General features: G+C 44.4%; 1 protein-coding gene across 10 annotated transcripts in view; it reads right to left on the bottom strand.

Moving 5' to 3' along the window:
* Window positions 1-18,233, bottom strand: part of PHF20 (PHD finger protein 20) — a 190,047-nt gene that overhangs the window by 43,061 nt on the left and 128,753 nt on the right. For 7 of the 10 annotated variants that reach the window (XM_073310018.2, XM_073310010.2, XM_073310016.2 and 4 more), the window contains 2 exons: window positions 15,793-15,882; window positions 810-974 (listed from right to left, as the gene is read on the bottom strand). The exons of 1 other annotated variant lie outside the window; for it this stretch is intronic. In XM_073310018.2, the coding sequence (XP_073166119.2) occupies window positions 810-974; window positions 15,793-15,882 (255 nt within the window). The remainder of the gene's footprint in view (window positions 1-809; window positions 975-15,792; window positions 15,883-18,233) is intronic. 2 more of the 10 variants (XM_073310011.2, XM_073310012.2) reach the window with 2 other exon arrangements.

Here is an 18,233-nt window from a genome sequence, read left to right on the forward strand (position 1 = left end):
AACTTAGCAAATGACTATTTATTATTAATTTTAAATTTTGCTCCCCTTATGAGATATAGCGGACACTATTTTCTAGAAATCTCCAGTCTCAGGCACATGAAATGCATGTGTATACCAGTTGAGGAATACGCATAGGGACAAGTACTTGAAGAACCACCATGATTTACAACCATCTATGAACACCTTCTACTGATGTACTTATAGCACATACGACTCTGTATACCACATATTTATAAACATCTATCAATCATTTATTAGCTTTATGAGCTACGTATAAATAGAAACTTAATAGAATGTATTTACCAAAGGCTACTTCTGCTGTAAACCACATACTGTGTTATGAAAAAAAAACAAAAGGTGACCAGGAGAGATTGAGAGACAGCTGAGTATACACTCAATAGTAGCAACATACTTTGCTATGTTGCTGCTAAGTGGCTGCTGCTGTTAAGGGTAGCGTCAACCATTCACAATAGGAAAAGTGTTCCCAGGGGAAATGCTGCTCATAAGCGGCGACTGCTCTTAGAAGGGGTTGCTGCAGACAAGCGTCTACTGTACTTTAAAAGAACCATTATGGAGTGAAACTGAAAAAAAGCCAAGCAGCAGCGTGTAACCTAGGCAAGTAAATTGGGTTTAGCTTCTTCAGGATGGCAGGGATGTGTAAACAAAACACACCTGAACTGTATAAATGAATTTGCACCACTAATGCTGCTTAAATCCATCTGCCATGACACACTACACATTTCCCTTTTACTTACATTTACTACTACTTACACACGAAGCTATCAAGCCACAAATGATATCCATCTTACCATTTACTTTCACTCTGTCTCTATGGTGCCCAGAATCAGAGACATTTAACGGTGTACTTAGGTGGGGATAAGATCTATTTGAAGAATTATATCTTGTGGTGATGAGTGATTTTGGGGGGGAAAGCTCCTGGGAAATGTCAATGTTTTCTCCACTGCCAGGGTATTCTGTAAAATTATAAATATGTTAGTACTGGGGAAAAAAAACAAAAAACACTAACGTTGGGATCTATAAGTTGGGCATTTAGAAATACTAACAGCATTACTGTCCTGTCCTCCTGGAGTGGAACAATGGTGGCTTCCAGGGTGGAGGGCAGGCAAAAGGGGGGTGGAGAGGTAGCCTTTGGACTCTGCCTGATGTATAGGAGGGGAGACTACTTAAAGATGTTATTGCATGGGCTCTGATGCCAACTAAAGATTAAAGGGACACTGGACACTTTACACGTAGTTATTTAAAAAATGAGTGAAAACTAGTTTCAGATACTACAACTACACAGACTTTTTGATCCTTTTCTGGTTTTAATAATTAACATCTTACACACACCCTTTATAACAATCCTTCAGTTCCTCTCTGCCTCCAGAAACCTCTTTTTTAAGCTGGGCTCCAAAGCAGAGGAGAAGAAGGGTCATTGCGGGTCTGTAAAAACAAACAAGACCTGAGGAAACCCAAAACCCAGCAAATAACTGACAGAAAATAGCCCAAGGCTACAAAAGTTAAATCAATACTACGTTCAGCTATCTAAACCACTTAATTTTTACTTGTGTTATGGTATGCCTAGAGGTCCCAACTGAGATAAGACCACCACTGTGCTAGGCATTGTACAGACACATTAGGTACGTGTACACTGTGATAAAAAACCCACGGCAGCAAGTCTGGGTTAGCTAACTCAGGTGTGCAGGGCTCAGGCTGCAGGGCTATAAAATTTCAGGACAGATGTTTGTTTGGGCTCAGGATAAAGCTCGGGCTATGAGATCCCATGAACGGGGAGGGTCTCAGAGTCCAGGCTTCAGCCGCAAATTCACACCGCAATTTTAAAACCCCACAACCCGAGCCCCATGAGCTCAAGTCAGCTGACCCAAGCCAGCCATGGCTGTGCTGCGGGTCTTTTACTGCAGTGCAGATGTACCCATAGAGACAATCCCTGACCCTGCAAGAGCTTACAGGTCTAAATAGACAAGACCTGCTCTAACCACCAGACCATGCTATATGCTATAGTACATATACACACTATGTATTATATGAAAACGAAAGCAATATAGAGAAGGAGAAGTTCTGTGGCTGGACAGACAGGAACAGAGTAGTGATGGGTTTATACACTCAATCCACGGAATGTTGGGGAGACTGCGCACACATTCCAACTGACAGCTATTGCTCAAAAAGATGATCTGCGACTGCATGACTAGGCTGTGAGTCCTACAGTAGACTTCTTTGTAGGAATGTTGAAGAAGAAATGAAAAAACAAAAACAAAAAAACACTGCCCCCCCAAGAATTTGAGATTACTGGGAACAAAGGAAGGTAAAAAAAACATTAAGGCAAGTGTGATTTTGGTGGTTGACTGTGTTCCTGCAAAAATTTATTCCGAATATTTGTGATAAGATGGTTTTGTGATTAGAGATCACTGTTATCTTTGATTGCTTCCATACAGTTTGTGCTGTTTAAAGAAAGTCTATGCGCTATTTAATTAAGACAGTCATGAATGAAGGAGAGAAAGAAAGCTGCATTTGAGAGAATATATCCAGAATAAACATAATATCAGGGGTCAGTTTAGGGTGGTTCAGCAAGCCAGTACTTCTCCCAAGTGGATATGTTTGAGCTTCAGAATCAAAGCTTTTTATTAATAAAAAGTTACTAGCCCTTATGGTTGTGAAGAAAACATTCAAAATGTCAACTGGATATAAACTAATGCAGTGACATCTGCCTGAGACTGAAGACAGCCTGAAAAGACTGGTTACTTACCCTACAGTAACTGGTTCTTGAATATGTTGTAAACAGCATGGATCCCACCATTGCACATGTGCCTCAGGCATGCACAATCAGATTCTTTTGAAAAGCAGTGCTCACTGGGGCGGTGCATGCACCTGTTTCTCCTCATGCTCCTGTGTGATGGACGAACAGGCGAAAAATATGCAACTCCCCCTTAGTTCCCGCACAACATGAAGCCCTACTAACAGAGTATTCTGAAAGGGAAGGTCCCGGGATCCACACTGACATCATCATCTTGAAGAACCAAAGTTACTGCTGAGTAAATAATCTTTCTTCTTTGAGTATGTGTCACTGTGGATTCCATTATATGTGACTGGCAAGGCATATCCTTTCTGGATGGTGGGATAGTGAGTATAAGCGGCATCAGTCCCACAAGGACTGCAGTACTGCTATCCTGAATTTAGCATCTGCCCTGGCAGCTACATCCAATGGATAATGCTTGACAAAAGTTTGTGGGTTCCTCCATATCTATATTCTATATGCCTTCTATATTTCAGAAATTGGCTCATTTCTGAAAGAGTGAGCACAGATGTTTAGTGGGAGAGGTACATCAGCTAATTGGTATCACAGTGAGACACACTTATCCATTTAGATATTCTTTGTGATGAGCTGGACTGGCCTTTGGAAATGTCCAATGTATGCCCCTTCATCTCTCCTGATGAAGTGGGGTTTTTCGGAAAACAGACAGGTGGACCAATTCAAGTGGAATTCCAGACCAACCACCCTGAGATGAACGTGGGGTGATAAGTTTCAGCACTACCATGTCCCTCTGAAATATCATGTAAGGAGGGTCAGCCATAAATTCTTAATTCAGAGTACATGCCATTTTATAATAAATTCCAGTTTAAGAGGGTCAGGACAAATTTGACTTTGCCCCGCCCAATGACTAGATAATGGCCATCAGCTATTTCTTTTTTTTCATTTTGACACCTTCACAGTCAAAGCTGCATCTTTGAGTCTTCACAACATAATACCCCACATGATTTTTGCGGTCTTGCCAAGTGCTGCTAAAAATGGTGATAACATCAATATAAGCACATGCAAAATCTTGTAGCCTATGTAACACCTGGTTAACAAGCGTCTCTGAACTGCGTCTTCTGAAGTGATTAGTCCAAACAGTAACACTTTGAATTCATAAAAACCCAAATCAATTATGAAGGCAGGTTTTTCCTGTGCCTCATTGTCTATGGGATTTGCCAGTATCCTCTGGTAAGATGTAAAGTGCTCAGGAATTTAGCAACTGCCAGCACGTCATCAGTCCTGAACATAAAATAAGGATCAAGTACTGAGACACTATTTTCTATAGCCAACACAATCTTATAGAACCCTCCTTTTTGGTGGACCATAACAAGAATATGTTACTCACCTTACAATAACTTGAGTTCTTCAGGATGGATAGGGATGGTGTCCCTAGCCTGTTTGCCAGAAATTGGGAATGGGCGACAGGGGATGGATCACTTGATGATGATCTATTCTGTTCATTCCCTCTGGGGCACCTGGCATTGGCTACTGTCAGAAAACAGGATACTGGGCTAGATGGACCTTTGGTCTGACCAGCATGGCCTTTTTGTGTTCAAGATGTCTTGTCCCTATGGGTGCTCCACCACAGGATGTGCACATGCTCAGGAGCTCTCAATTGGAAACTGAAAAATACTGTCCACAGGCCCACACCTGTGCAGAGTAGCACGTCATGCTTCAAACGAGGGCATAGAAGAGGTGTCATGTCTGGAAGTAGATAAGATGGCACAATGCTTGGCAAAGGCATGTATAGAAGATCCATGAAGCAGTCCTGTAGATTTCTGCTATGGGAATATCCTTCAGTAGCGCTACAGACGTGGACTGAGCTCGAGTGGAATGTGCCGTTTTTCTGTGAGGAGCCTGCATCCCAACATTTTCCTAGCTGGTCCACATGCAACCCAAAATCCATTTAAGCAGCCTTTGTACGGAAATCGATTAGCACTTCAGCTTTTCTGCAAATGATATAAAAAGCATGGGAAAGGCCCGAAGGTTTTAGTCCTGTCTATGTAGACAAGGACCTTTCTGACATCCAGTAAATTAAGGTTTGATTCCTCTTGGCATGCATGAGGTTTTACGTAGAAGACTAGAAGGTGTATCTCCTAGTTAATGTTATATTTCAGTGAAACCTTTGGATAGCATGACTTTGTCCTTATAAAAGGTGGTGTATGGTGGGTCAGCCATGAGAGCTCCCAGATGCCCCATTCATCTTGCTGAGGTGATGGCAATTAGGAACAAAGTCTTGAGGAAGAGCAAGTAGCCACTGGTTGGAAGCGGGGTTTCTTTAGGGCATTTAGAGCCAGATTGAGGTCCTATTGGGGAGCTGGATGTCAAACTGGAGGAACCAAGTGGGGTAATTCCTTGAGGAATCTGACTGATAGGGTGGGCAAAGACTGAGAAGCCCCAAGGTAGGTGAGTGGAGACTTTGATGACAGCCAGAAGTACTCTGATAAAGCTTATTGAGACAATCCATGTTTTTAGTTCTAATAAGTAGTTCAAGTTCAACGTCCAATGCTTGAAAAGATGGGAGGGAGCACCAGGATAGGATGCATTTCCACTTTTAGAGGTCAGTCTTTTGAGTGCTGGACTTTCTACTAGATAAGAGAACTGACTGAACTTTATCTGAAAAGGTTAGCTCCATGCTTGAGGGCCATTGAGGAGCCATGCTCTCAGATTCAGAAAGAAGGGGTTTGCATGGATGACAGCCCCCGAGTGGTGTCAAGAAGTGCTTCATGACAGGAAGCCTGAGAAATATTACCTTCAAGAGGTGGATAAGATTTGAATACCACACCTGTCTTGGCGAAGCAGGTGCTAGGTGGATAGCTCTTGTTCATTCCTGGCGCAGCATAAGAAGGATTAGCAGTATAGGTGGATAAGCGTAAAGGGTATGGGACCATAGCATTACCAGGGCAACCTTGACAAAGTTGTGTCTGTAACCCTCTTTGGAGCAGAACAGATATTTCATGTTGGTTAGGGTGATGTACTGGAGTTACTCCTGGTTGACCCAGGGTCTGGAAGATGCTGCAGAAGACAGTCTTTGAGGTCCCAGTCATGATCTTGTCAGAAGTGTCTGCTCAGGGAGTGTGCAATTGTGTTCTGGAGGCCTGGTAGATCGTCTGCTGATATGTCTATCCTTAGCGACTGCACATAAGGACTGGGGATCTTGCTCCGCCCTGTTGGTTAACCTAATACATCGTTGTCCTGTTGTCCAACATTACTCCGAGAGATGCCCTAGGATATGAAGGAAGTGTTGGCAAGCATATTGTACTGCTCTTTGTTCCAGGATATTGATATGGAGCATTGATGCCTGTGCGGACCATTTGCCCTGTGCTGTCTCCTCCCGTAGGTGGGCTCCTCATCATAACAGAGGCACATCTGTTGTAAGTGTATTTGAAGGTTCTGGATGCAAAAATGGGGTTCCAGCTCAGGCACACTTTCCTATCATGTAAGAGAGTCAACTCCTTCCGAGACACTAAGATTCATCTACAGAAGCTGTGTATTTGGGGTATACGCTGCTCTTAGCCATGGCTGAAGGCATCTGAGGTGCATCCTTGTGTGCGGGAGTCACATAAGTGGAGGCTGACATGTGGCCCAAGATCTGAAGGTAAGTTCTTACAGTAGTTTGCGGACTGAAGTGTAATGTTGATATTAGGTTGGACAGGGTGGATAATCTCTCCTAGAGTGGGTACGTTCTTGCACTTGAGTCTAGTGTAGTTCCTGTGAGGTCTATTCATAAATGATCTGGATGATGGTGTGGATTGCACTCTCAGCAAATTTGTGGATGATACTAAACTGGGAGGAGTGGCAGATACGCTGGAGAGCAGGGATAGGATACAGAGGGACCTAGACAAATTGGAGGATTGGGCCAAAAGAAATCTGATGAGGTTCAATAAGTGCAGGGTCCTGCACTTAGGACGGAAGAACCCAACGCACAGCTACAGACTAGGGACCGAATGGCTAGGCAGCAGTTCTGCGGAAAAGGACCTAGAGGTGACAGTGGACGAGAAGCTGGATATGAGTCAGCAGTGTGCCCTTGTTGCCAAGAAGGCCAATAGCATTTTGGGATGTAGAAGTAGGGGCATTGCCAGCAGATCGAGGGACGTGATCGTCCCCCTCTATTCGACATTGGTGAGGCCTCATCTGAAGTACTGTGTCCAGTTTTGGGCCCCACACTACAAGAAGGATGTGGATAAATTGGAAAGAGTCCAGCGAAGGGCAACAAAAATGATTAGGGGTCTGGAACACATGACTTATGAGGAGAGGCTGAGGGAACTGGGATTGTTTAGTCTGCAGAAGAGAAGAATGAGGGGGGATTTGATAGCTGCTTTCAACTACTTGAGAGGTGGTTCCAGATAGGATGGTTCTAGACTATTTTCAGTGGTGGAAGAGGACCGGACAAGGAGTAATGGTCTCAAGTTGCAGTGGGGGAGGTTTAGGTTGGATATTAGGAAAAACTTTTTCACTAGGAGGGTGGTGAAACACTGGAATGCGTTACCTAGGGAGGTGGTGGAATCTCCTTCCTTAGAAGTTTTTAAGGTCAGGCTTGACAAAGCCCTGGCTGGGATGATTTAATTGGGGATTGGTCCTGCTTTGAGCAGGGGGTTGGACTAGCTGACCTCCTGAGGTCCCTTCCAACCCTGATATTCTATGATTCTATTCTCTGTACTGGGGTCAGCCTGGACTTTTTGTGGTCAATATGAATGCCCAGAAATTGGAATAGTTATACCCTGGACATTGTTGAGTGGGCTTCTTGAGCTGACTGGCCTCTGAGAAGCCAGTCATTAAACATGGAAATACTGATATTCCCCGCCAGTGGAGACAAGCTGCTACCATTAAGAGAACCTTTGTGAACATCCTCAGGGCCACGGAGCATCTTGCACTTCTTTACTGGGAGTAACATTAATAGCAAGTGTCCCACATCAAATTATCTTTCACAGGTATTTCTGTTGTTCCACTCTTTCTATGCAGCGTGACTCTTCAGAAGACTTTGCTGAACTAAATTCATCATGGATTTTATATCCGCTCTAAATTTGGTTACATATTCAAGTTATGGGCTCCCGTCTGGTTCAGAGTCCTCCTCCCAAGAATCTCTAATAAGACTGAGAGGACCTCAGACCTTTCTTCTATAAAGGAGGTCAGACAGGGAAGACACCATGGACTTTTGAGATACTTCCCTACAAGCAAATAATAGGGCAATAAGACATCCCAATCTCCCGCTTTTCTGTACACATGCATTCTTAGCATGGACTTAAAAGTTCCCTTTGAACCTTTGTTTCTGGGTGATAAAAGCAGATTAACTATTTTACTAAATATTGGGCACATAAAATTTGACCCTCTAGATGGTAATTTCTTTTAGAAAACCTACTCTGCTTAATATAGTGAAACAGTGTATGTGCAACCATTGCAGCTTCCACATTTGCCAGGGTGACTGCCTCTGGATATCTGGTGGAAAATCAACCACCACTACTACTACATATCTTTTTCCATATTTGAATGGCTTGGGAAATGGTCCTTGGATTCCATGGCAAACCTATGGAATGCTTCTTTAGTCTCAGATAAAAGAACAGAGACCAACAGATTTCTTCTGCTTCGGACATAAGTCACATGTCCTACAATATTCCTTTACCTCATCCTGAACATGGGGACAATTAAAGATTTTCTTAAGCATCTCTAAAGTCCTTTCCCTCTTCAAGTGACCAACAAATAGCTCTGCACGATATTTTTTGGGCACTACAAGGTGCCTGTAGGGCTTGTTGTTCTTACTCAGCTGGGCTTCCTTGTATATTTTACCCTCTTGCATAAAGAACTTACCCCTATTTCCCTACTGGGACATTACAGCAGATAGCCTCCCTATTACCTTCTAGAGAAGGGTCAACACCTTGTTCTGTGGCAAACTTTGCTGTACTTGTGTTTATACCGGGGTGGGCAAACTTTCTGGCCTGAGTGCCACACTGGGTTTCTGAAATTGTATGGAGGGTCGGTTAGGGGAAGCTGTGCCTCCCCAAACAGCCAGGCCCGGACCCCGCCCCCATTCAACCCCCCCGCTTCTCACCCCAACTACCCCCCCAGGGACCCCTACCCCATCCAACCATCCCTTCTCCCTCCCCGCCCCTCTCACCCCTAACTGCCCCCCATCCAACCCCTCCTATCCTTCCTGACTGCTCCCTAGGAATCCCTGCCCCCATTCAATCCCTGTTCCCCACCCTCTGACCGCCCTGACCCCTATCCATGCCCCTGACCACTCCGTGAACTCCCCTGCCCTCTATCCGCCCCCCCCCCAAAACAACAAAAAAAACCCCTTACTGGGTTGCCTGGAGCACCAGCGGCTGGCAGCATGGCTGCACCAGGACAGGCAGCCGCGCAGCACAGAGCACCGGGTCAGGCCGAGCTTTGCAGCCCAGAGCATTGCGCTGCGTGGCAGCATGGGAGGGAGGACAGCCTCCCGGGCCAGAAGTTCCGGGGCCGGGCAGGACGGTCCCGCGGGCCAGATGTGGCCTGCGAGCCGTAGTGTGCCCACCTCTGGTTTATACTCAAAGCTGTCTTAGACAAGGAAGCTGATTTAGCAGGAGTGTTGTAAACAAGAGAAGTAGTAATTCTTCCATTCTACTCCACGCTGATAAGGCCTCAACTGGAGTAGTGTGTCCAGTTCTGGGCACTACATTTCAGGAAAGATGTGGATAAACTAGAGAATGTCTAGAGAAGAGCAACAAAAATTATTAAAGGTCTAAAACACATGATTTATGAGGAACAATTGAAAAAATGGTGTTTGTTTAGTCTGCACAAGAAAAGAGAGGAAAAGAATAATAGTTTTCAAGTACATAAAAGGTTGTTTTATGGAGAGGAAGAGGGTGAAAAGTAAGTTACTCACCTTGTGCAATAATGATGGTTCTTCAAGATGTCCCCCCCCCCCCATTGAGCGCTCCACTATAAGTGTGTCTGTGTCCCTGAGCTTCTGATAGGAGATCTTTGGTAGCAGTGTCCATTCAGACTGCACATGCTCTTTCCCTCCCTTGTATTGTGTCTCAAAGCTAATTAGCATTGCATGGGTGAACCACTCTCAGTTCCTTCTCTACCACGAAGCCTCTATTGAGAACTCTGAAGTAGATGGGAGGAAGATAGGTTGTGGACCACCCACAGGGACCCACATCTCAAAGAACCATAGTTACTGAACAAGGTAACTCCCTCTTTTTGAGTAGTCTCTCTAGGGGGTCCTCCACTGTAAGAGACTCCAAAGCAATATCCCCAATGGGAGGTTGGGGCTTCGGAGTGGAGGCCGTTATGGATGACAACATTGTGGAGCCCAAGATAGCGCTGTAAGCAGAGTCTCCAATAATAGCATAGTGTTCTTCAAAGGCACGAGCAGATGCCCAAGTCTTTCCAAGATAGGGACATTCTTGAGGTAGGCAACAGAGGTGGAAACGGACTACTTTGAGTGTGTGTAGATTCCAGATGGAGATAATACACTGTGAACATGATAGTATTGGTTAATACAGTTCAAGACCCATTAGGAATGTTTTTGGGCTGATATTTCTGCCCCTTTTGACCTTTCCACAATATAGAGGAAATGCTTAGGAAGTTTCCTAAAGGCCTTCATTCCATCCAGATAAAAGGCTAAGGCTCTCCTAACATCTAGCATATGCAGTATAGCCTTCCTGTTATGGTGAGGTGTAGCATAAAAAGTTGGAAGATGAATCAGTTGGTTTATGTGAAAAGACAAGGTCACCTTGGGGATGAACTTTGGATGTGGCCTGGTTTTTAAAGAATACTGTGAAGGGGGTTGTGATGGGATCCACCCAGGGTGCAGCCTGGAATCGTGGGACTGCTGTGCCCCCTTAACTCTCTCCTGCCTGGGCAGTCTCTCACAATGCCTTGCTAGTGATCAGCAGCAACCCCTCCAGGTGCTGTTATCACTCAGCACAACCACTTGAGGAGACCCCACACTCAGCTAGATTGCATGAATGCCTCCAGAGCCAGTCATGAATCACACAGAGAAAGGCACCGGAGCCAAATCCCCCCAGCTCCCAGCATTGTACCACAGGAATATACAGTCTTGCACTGCTCAAGATGAAAGAGGATATACACTAGCCTTTGTACCCTGAGCAGATTTACCTCACACTTAATACAAACTCACTTGTAAAGTTAAACAGTAAAACAAATTTATTGACTATAAAGGGTGGATTTTAAGTGATAGGCAAAAAGTCAGAGCTAGTTACCAAAAGAAATAAAATACAAGCATGCAGTCTAAACTCTCAACCCTATTAGACTGGGCAACATCTAGATAAAGTAGTTTTTCTCACCCCACTGGATACTGCAGTCCATTGTATACAGATTTCACCTTTGAAATCTGGGCCAGTTCCCTCAGTTGGAGTCTCAAGTCTCCAGCATCCTTGTTGTTTGCAGTTCCATAGCTTTAGCACTTCCATGCACAGGGAGGATGAACTATGTTGTCTGTCGTACTTTGTGTGTGAGTATTTCTGACCACTCTGAGTTCAAGGAGGTTGATGTAGAGAGTCATCTCCATGGGTGACCACTTGACATGAGTCTTAAAGTTGTTGAGCTGTACTCTGCAGCCAATGAGGGACGAGTCTGTAGTTAGAAGCAATGTCTGGGGGGGGGGAGGGAGGGGAGGGGTAGAGAAGGAGATGAGAGGGAGGTTGTGTGAACGGGACCCCCCATACAGACATTTGTTGGGTCTTTCCAAGAATCCAGAGAGTGTTTGACCCTGGAGGAACTCGAGAGAGGTTTGTCTAACCTGTCTTTCTTTGGTCTGTAAATAGATCTGAACCATGCCTGTAGATACCTCATGTGTAGTCTGGCATGAAATATGTGCCTTTGAAAAGGAGGTCCTCTACAACCATCTATATCTCCTTTGGCGCCCTGAAAGAATAGGGCACAGTGCCCATCGCATCACCACCATTGTTAATACTGAGCAGACTGCTGTGTCTGTAGCATCTAGTGCAGTCAGGAGTGCTGTTCTAGACACTTACTTACCCTCATGTACGATGGCCTGAAAAAGTCTTCTCGTTGTGATTCCGGCACATGGTCAATAAAAGCATTAAGCTTGGCATAGTTCACGTGGTCGAGTTTCGAAGTTAAGGCCTGGTAATTTGCAATTCTGATTTGAAAAGTTGCTAAAGAGTAGTCTTTCCTTCCAGACAAGTCAAGTATTTTCCCATCCCTGTCATAAACAGTGGATTTTGTGTGATGTTGGCGGCCATGGGCATTCACCGCATCTACCACGATGGAACTAGATGCAGAAAAAAGGAATTCTGTATCTCTGTGGGGTACATAGTACTTTTTATTGGCCGTTTGCATGTTGCCGTGACCAAGGCTGGTGTTTCCATATAACTTTAGCTGGATCCAAAAGTGCATTAATTGGGAGGGCGATCCTTGAGGAGGACCTATGCAGTATGTCCAACAACTTATGGTGGGTGTCCTTCACCTCCTCATGAGGGATCTGCAATGTATCTGCCACTCTCTTTGCAAGGTCTTGAAATCATCTGCCATGGATGCTGGAAGGGGCATTATTGCCTAGTCTTGGGCTGGCAGAAGAGTGGATAGGGGGCGTCCTGCCAGAACAGCTAACCAGCATCCCACCCGCTGGAGCAGCAGCTGGGGTTGTGTCAGCCCCCTGGGACTGGAGCAGAAGCAGTTAGCCCCCACCCCAGGAGCAGCTGCAAGTCCTGGCAGCGCTCTGTTTGCCCCCCACCCCAGGTTATATTTAAGGTAAGTCAGGGAGAGGTCGCTGGCTTCCATAAATTTTTATTCTAGATGACCTATTGAGGTCCCTTCCAGTCCTACACTTCTGTGCTTCTATGATTTCTCAAGTCCCTGCTCTGAAGACATGCTGTTATTACCAGCTGCTAAAGGTGCAGTGATCTCACCTCCCTCTACAGGGTCCATGTTTGGGGACAGTGTTGTCTACCCTTAAAGTGCCACAGCTCCACAGCTGTAGCACTTGGGTGTAGAGTAGACACAACCTATGCCAATGGGAGGGATTCTTTCATCAGCGTAGGTAATCCACCTACGAGAGGAGATAGCTAGGTTGATGTAAAGTCTACAAGGCTACTCAGCTTGGCTTAACTATGCCGCTCAGAGCATAGTTCCACGCCCCTGACTGACATAGTTAAACCAACCTAATTTTCTAGTGCAGATAGGCCTTGGTGTTATGCTCTTTCTTACTAGGAGTTATAATATTAATAGCTTTACACACAGGCATGGTATCATTACAAATTAGTACATCTGCTGGAATGCTTTCCAGTATACCAACATTTAAGTGTTACCAGTCCAGCTCTACTGGAGTTCATTTAAAATTTTCCCAATGCAAGGAGTTTTAAATTTTGCCTTGGGAGCATCTCAGAATCCATAGCCATTTATCTTCCGACCAAAGAAATCTGGGCACCAGTGTCCCTCCAACTTTGGCATACCTTGCTGTTCCCGTGCATCTTTGATAAATGTTTTGCCAACCTCCAACAGGTCAGATCTTACAAAATTCACTAGGATCACCTAAACCACCTCCTGGGGTCTTAAGTCCAAGGTAGATGCATTAACCAGGGCTGAACAGGGTTTTTATTTGGATTCCCCTTGCTTAGGCAATCTCTTTTCATGTGCTCAGTGGAACCACATGAGTAACACTTTCTTGGGCTATTCTCCTGTGTTAGAGGCCTGTAATTACGATTATCAGGAGGGGATGGGTTCTGGGGTGGGGTGTGCTTTCACTCGCCACCGCCCCCCCTTTTCCTAGAGATAAAATGGAGCACCCACTTTCAACTGGGCTTCTGCCGTTCCCTCTTGTATCTGTGCTCACTGAAGTGTCTGGCTTGTACGTGAGAGTCAGCAGTATCAGCTGCTTCCTATACAGTGGGAGGGGTTTTATCCCAAACTGCTGCTTTGACTTCTCTTGTCATGCTTTTAGAGGTTCCTAAACAACCTTAAACGATACACCTCAGGGATGATCTGAAACCTTTGCAACAAAGCTTTTTAAAATTCAACGTATTTCAATGCCTCCTCCATGTCCACCTCATTAAACACTCGCAGTACTTTATCAGACGACTTGGAGATCAGTGTGGATACTCTTTATTCCTCTGGAATCTTTTGCAATGCACATATCCTTTCAAAAATGGAGAGATACTTTTTAATCTCTCTGTGTATACAGGGCAAAGCTTGTCCCTGCTGGAGGCCCCTGGGGGAGTATTACCCATGGGCTTTTGTAAGGCCAGTATGTTCAGTGCATGCAATCTCTTTCTTTTCTGGGCTTCAATTTCTGCCACCCTCTGCTGGCACTCACACACTCTTCTTCTGTTAGTTCCAGCTTGCAGAGCTCTATCATGGCCAACTCCAGCTCCTTTGTGATCATGCTAGTGGTGGTATCAGGCAGATTCTCCGAGTCTTCAGGCACACGTTAATTGTCATATGCCATGAGGAGGACTTTCAACCCATCCGTATATTTTTCTGCAGTGAATAAGCAGCGTTCTGCACACAACACTTCTGCTTCCTAGTGTGCTTTGCATACATTTATTTGCTCATCTTGCCTTTTCTGCAGCTTTATTCCCCTTCCCGAAATAAACAGAAAAGAAAATATAGACTTTTCTTTGTTTCCAACCTCCACTCTTTTTAACTTCTCAGTAACTGGATTACAAAAGCAAATGACCTTCTCCCAGGTGAGGCAGTTATTTTTCAAAGAAATCATGGCACTTTGCCTCTGGAGTTGAAGTAGTGCTGAGAAGTATGCTTTACATAAAAACAGGACCAACTTCTTTGGATCTTTGTATTTGGGAGTACCTTTTAAGGACTAAATTTGTCCTGAACTGTGGACATCCCCCCCCAAATAGCCTATGTTTGGGTGAGCATAAAAACATTCAGAGCCCTTTGGGGTCACCTGATGTCTTTTAGAAATGGAAGAGTGGCCCAGGTTTGCCAGAGTCCCTTAGCTGGCTCCAGTATGCCCTCACTGATGGGGAGGACAATCCTGGACAGAGTTATTGAGCTTAGAATATAGATGTGTCCATCAGTAAGAGGGATGAGACCATCACAGGATGAGTAGGGTTTGAACCCTGACTGTTTAGAGCCCACCATGTTGGTGCAAAATGCTTCACCCTGCTGTTCAAGGGTGGTCTCTTCTCTCTTTTTTTTTTTGAAAGCCCAAATAAAAGAAAAAAAGCAAGAAGAGGGGTGAACATAAATTTTCTTCATGAATCTAGTCAAAAAGGGATCAAATTTGAAGCTCTGTAGAAGTACTGCGTCAGAAACACTCTGGGTTCTGTCTTACTGTCATTGACAGTTCAGAGGGAACTGAGGGACACTGAAGACTCCTCTGCCCTTTCTGCAGAGTCTCACTTGGAAGCACAGAGTGGCACAGGCGCAGACCCGAAGGACAATGCTATTCCAAAGAATCCAATCATGAGCACATGAGAGCATGCACACATACCGTGGGACCCACACTGACACACAAGTCAAAGAAGAACAATAGCTATGAAGGACAATGATAAGTTGGGGTGAGATTTTCAAAATCCTCAACTAAGGCTACATTTTCAGAAGAGCTCAGCTCCCAATAAAGCAACTAAACAAAGTGGCCAGATTTTTAAAAGTGGTCAGCATTCAGCAGCTCCTACTGAGAACAGTGACAGAAAAGAAAAAAATATTGTCACATCACTACTTCAAGGAGCACTGATTTGTACACTTTTTGGGGAGAGGGATGTTTTGGAGAAGTTGTCCTTGGGCACATCCATTTATTTACTGATTCATTGGTTTTTATCAGCCATCTACCTCAATGGCTGTGCCCTTCAATCAGCAAGAAAATGCCATGCTATTCACACTTCACCTTTAATGGATTATTACATCAGAACTGGTGGCGATTAAAGACAAAACAGTACAATCTCTCCTATATACGGTCACTGGTCATGGAAAACTTTGAACTGGGGTCAAGAGAGTGTCAAACCAAAAAACTAAGGCCACTTTCTACAGGGGAAAAAAAAAGTGTATTTTACCAGACTTAAATTTCTTTTTCTTCTTCTTCGACTTTGACCTTACAGCGTTTTTGGATTTCTTCTCTTTATTCTTCTCTTTGTCATTAACAGCTGAAATTGGATAAAATTGCAGTTTATTTTAGAAAGGACAGCTCACAATTAGTCTCCCATTCTGCGTCATACACATTTTAACTTAGGTCTATGTTACTTTATGCAACTATGGACAGAAAAGATAAACAGTCTTCTGCTGGTTGTTGCGATTTCCTATCACTGTGTGCTCGAGTATTTTTCAGCAGCACTAAAGTTAAGCGTGCCAAATCAATACAAATTACAGTATTTATTTGTATTATAGTAGCACATAACAATGCCAACCAAGATTGCAGTTGTGCTGTACATATATAGTAAAAGAAAGTCCCTGCCCAGAAGAGCTTAGACAAGACAAAGGGTAGAAAAAAAGAAGGTATTTCCATTTTATACGTGAGAGAAACAAAGATTAAGCCATTTTCTCAAGGTCCTACATGGCACAGCAAGGAATTTACTGTTGACAAAGAAACGCGCACATTCTATTGTTTACTAATTCTGGGGCTGGTTTTGTTCAGTATCTTTTATTAATTATCTGGAGGATGGCATGGATTGCACCCTCAGCAAGTCTGCAGATGACACTAAACTGGGAGGAGTGGCAGATACGCAGGAGGGAAGGGATAGGACACAGAGGGACTTTGACAAATTAGAGGATTGAGCCCAAAAGAAATCTGATGAGGTTCAACAAGGATAAGTGCGGAGTCCTGCACTTAGGAAGGAAGACTCCCATGCACTGCTAAGGACTAGGGACTGAGAGGCTAGGCAGCAGTCCTGCAGAAAAGGACCTAGGGGTTACGGTGGACGAGAAGCTGGATATGAGTCAACAGTGTGCCCTTGTTGCCAAGAAGGCTAACGGCATTTTGAGCTGTATAAGTAGGAGTAGATTGAGGGACGTGATCATTCCCCTCTATTCGGCATTGGTGAGGCCTCATTTGGAGTGGGATCCAGTTTTGGGCCCCACACTACAAGAAGGATGTGGAAAAGTGGAAAAGAGTCCAGCGGAGGGCAACAAAAATGATTAGGGGGCTGGAGCACATGACTTATGAGTAGAGGCTGAGGGAACTGGGATTATTTAGTCTGCAGAAGAGAAGAATGAGGGGGGATTTGATAGCTGCTTTCAACTACCTGAAAGGGGGTTCCAAAGAGGATGGATCTAGAGTGTTTTCAGCAGTACCAGATGACAGAACATGTAATGGTCTCAAGTTGCAGTGGGGGAGCTTTAGGTTGGATATTAAGAAAAACTTTTTCACTAGGAGGGTGGTGAAACACTGGAATGCGTTACCTAGGGAGGTGGTGGAATCTCCTTCCTTAGAGGTTTTTAAGGTCAGGCTTGACAAAGCCCTGGCTGGGATTATTTAGTTGGGGATTAGGTCCTGCTTTGAACAGGGGGTTGGACTAGATGACCTCCTGAGGTCCCTTCCAACCCTGATATTTTAGGATTCTATGAACCCATATCTCTGCTGTCAGCCTGTCTCCGTTTTGGTCTAAACCATCTGTTATGTCATATTTTAGATAGTAAGATCTCCGGGAAAGGAACCATCATTTTATGTATGCTTGAATAGTGTCTAGAACAATGGGGCCCTGACCTGGTTGACCGCTCTAGGTGCAACCATAGTATAAAGGAAAGGAGAACTATATAATCTGAGTAACCCTTTGGTATATACCATTCACAACCAAATTTTTAAGAAGATTATTTCAGTTTCTGATTATTAGTAATCAAAATGATTAAGGCCAAAGATCATGGAGTGTGTCACATCATAAATGCCTTTCTACACACAAAACACTATTAGAAGACAGGTTTCAGAGTAGCAGCCGTGTTAGTCTGTATTTGCAAAAAGAAAAAGGAATGCTAGTGGCACCTCAGAGACTAACAGTTTATGTTCCTCAAATGATTTCATCAATAATGCAAAACCACAAAGTGCAGGAAATAAATAGTGATGCCAATAGATCCAAACACATCCTACACATAGATCTCTAGTAACCCATCCACCATATGCAGCACATATCACACCTAATTTAAAAAACACTCCACAGCAAATGCACATCTATAATCAGTCTGGTTCATCAAATTGAAACTCTCAGTTTAGCAACAGTGATTTGGCAGCTGCCACAGGAATGGGACTCTTAGCTCTGTCCCTACACAGCTTTCACACTGTCTTCCCCTCTCCCGGCTTCTTCAGTGTCCCCCGCTATTTTGGAAAGGTGCAAGAGGGGGAGACATACTGAACTTCTGTCAGCTACAAGGTCTCCTCTTCCAGCAGCTGCCCCAGCCAGCTAGCCATCTATAGCTCACTGGTTGGCAAGTGTCAATCTGACAAGCCACAAGAAGTTCCTCAGACTGGGACTACCAGTATATGGACAGAAAATACATTTACCTCAGC

Source organism: Lepidochelys kempii, chromosome 13 (genome assembly GCF_965140285.1).
Source record: "Lepidochelys kempii isolate rLepKem1 chromosome 13, rLepKem1.hap1, whole genome shotgun sequence".
NCBI lineage: Eukaryota > Metazoa > Chordata > Testudines > Cheloniidae > Lepidochelys > Lepidochelys kempii.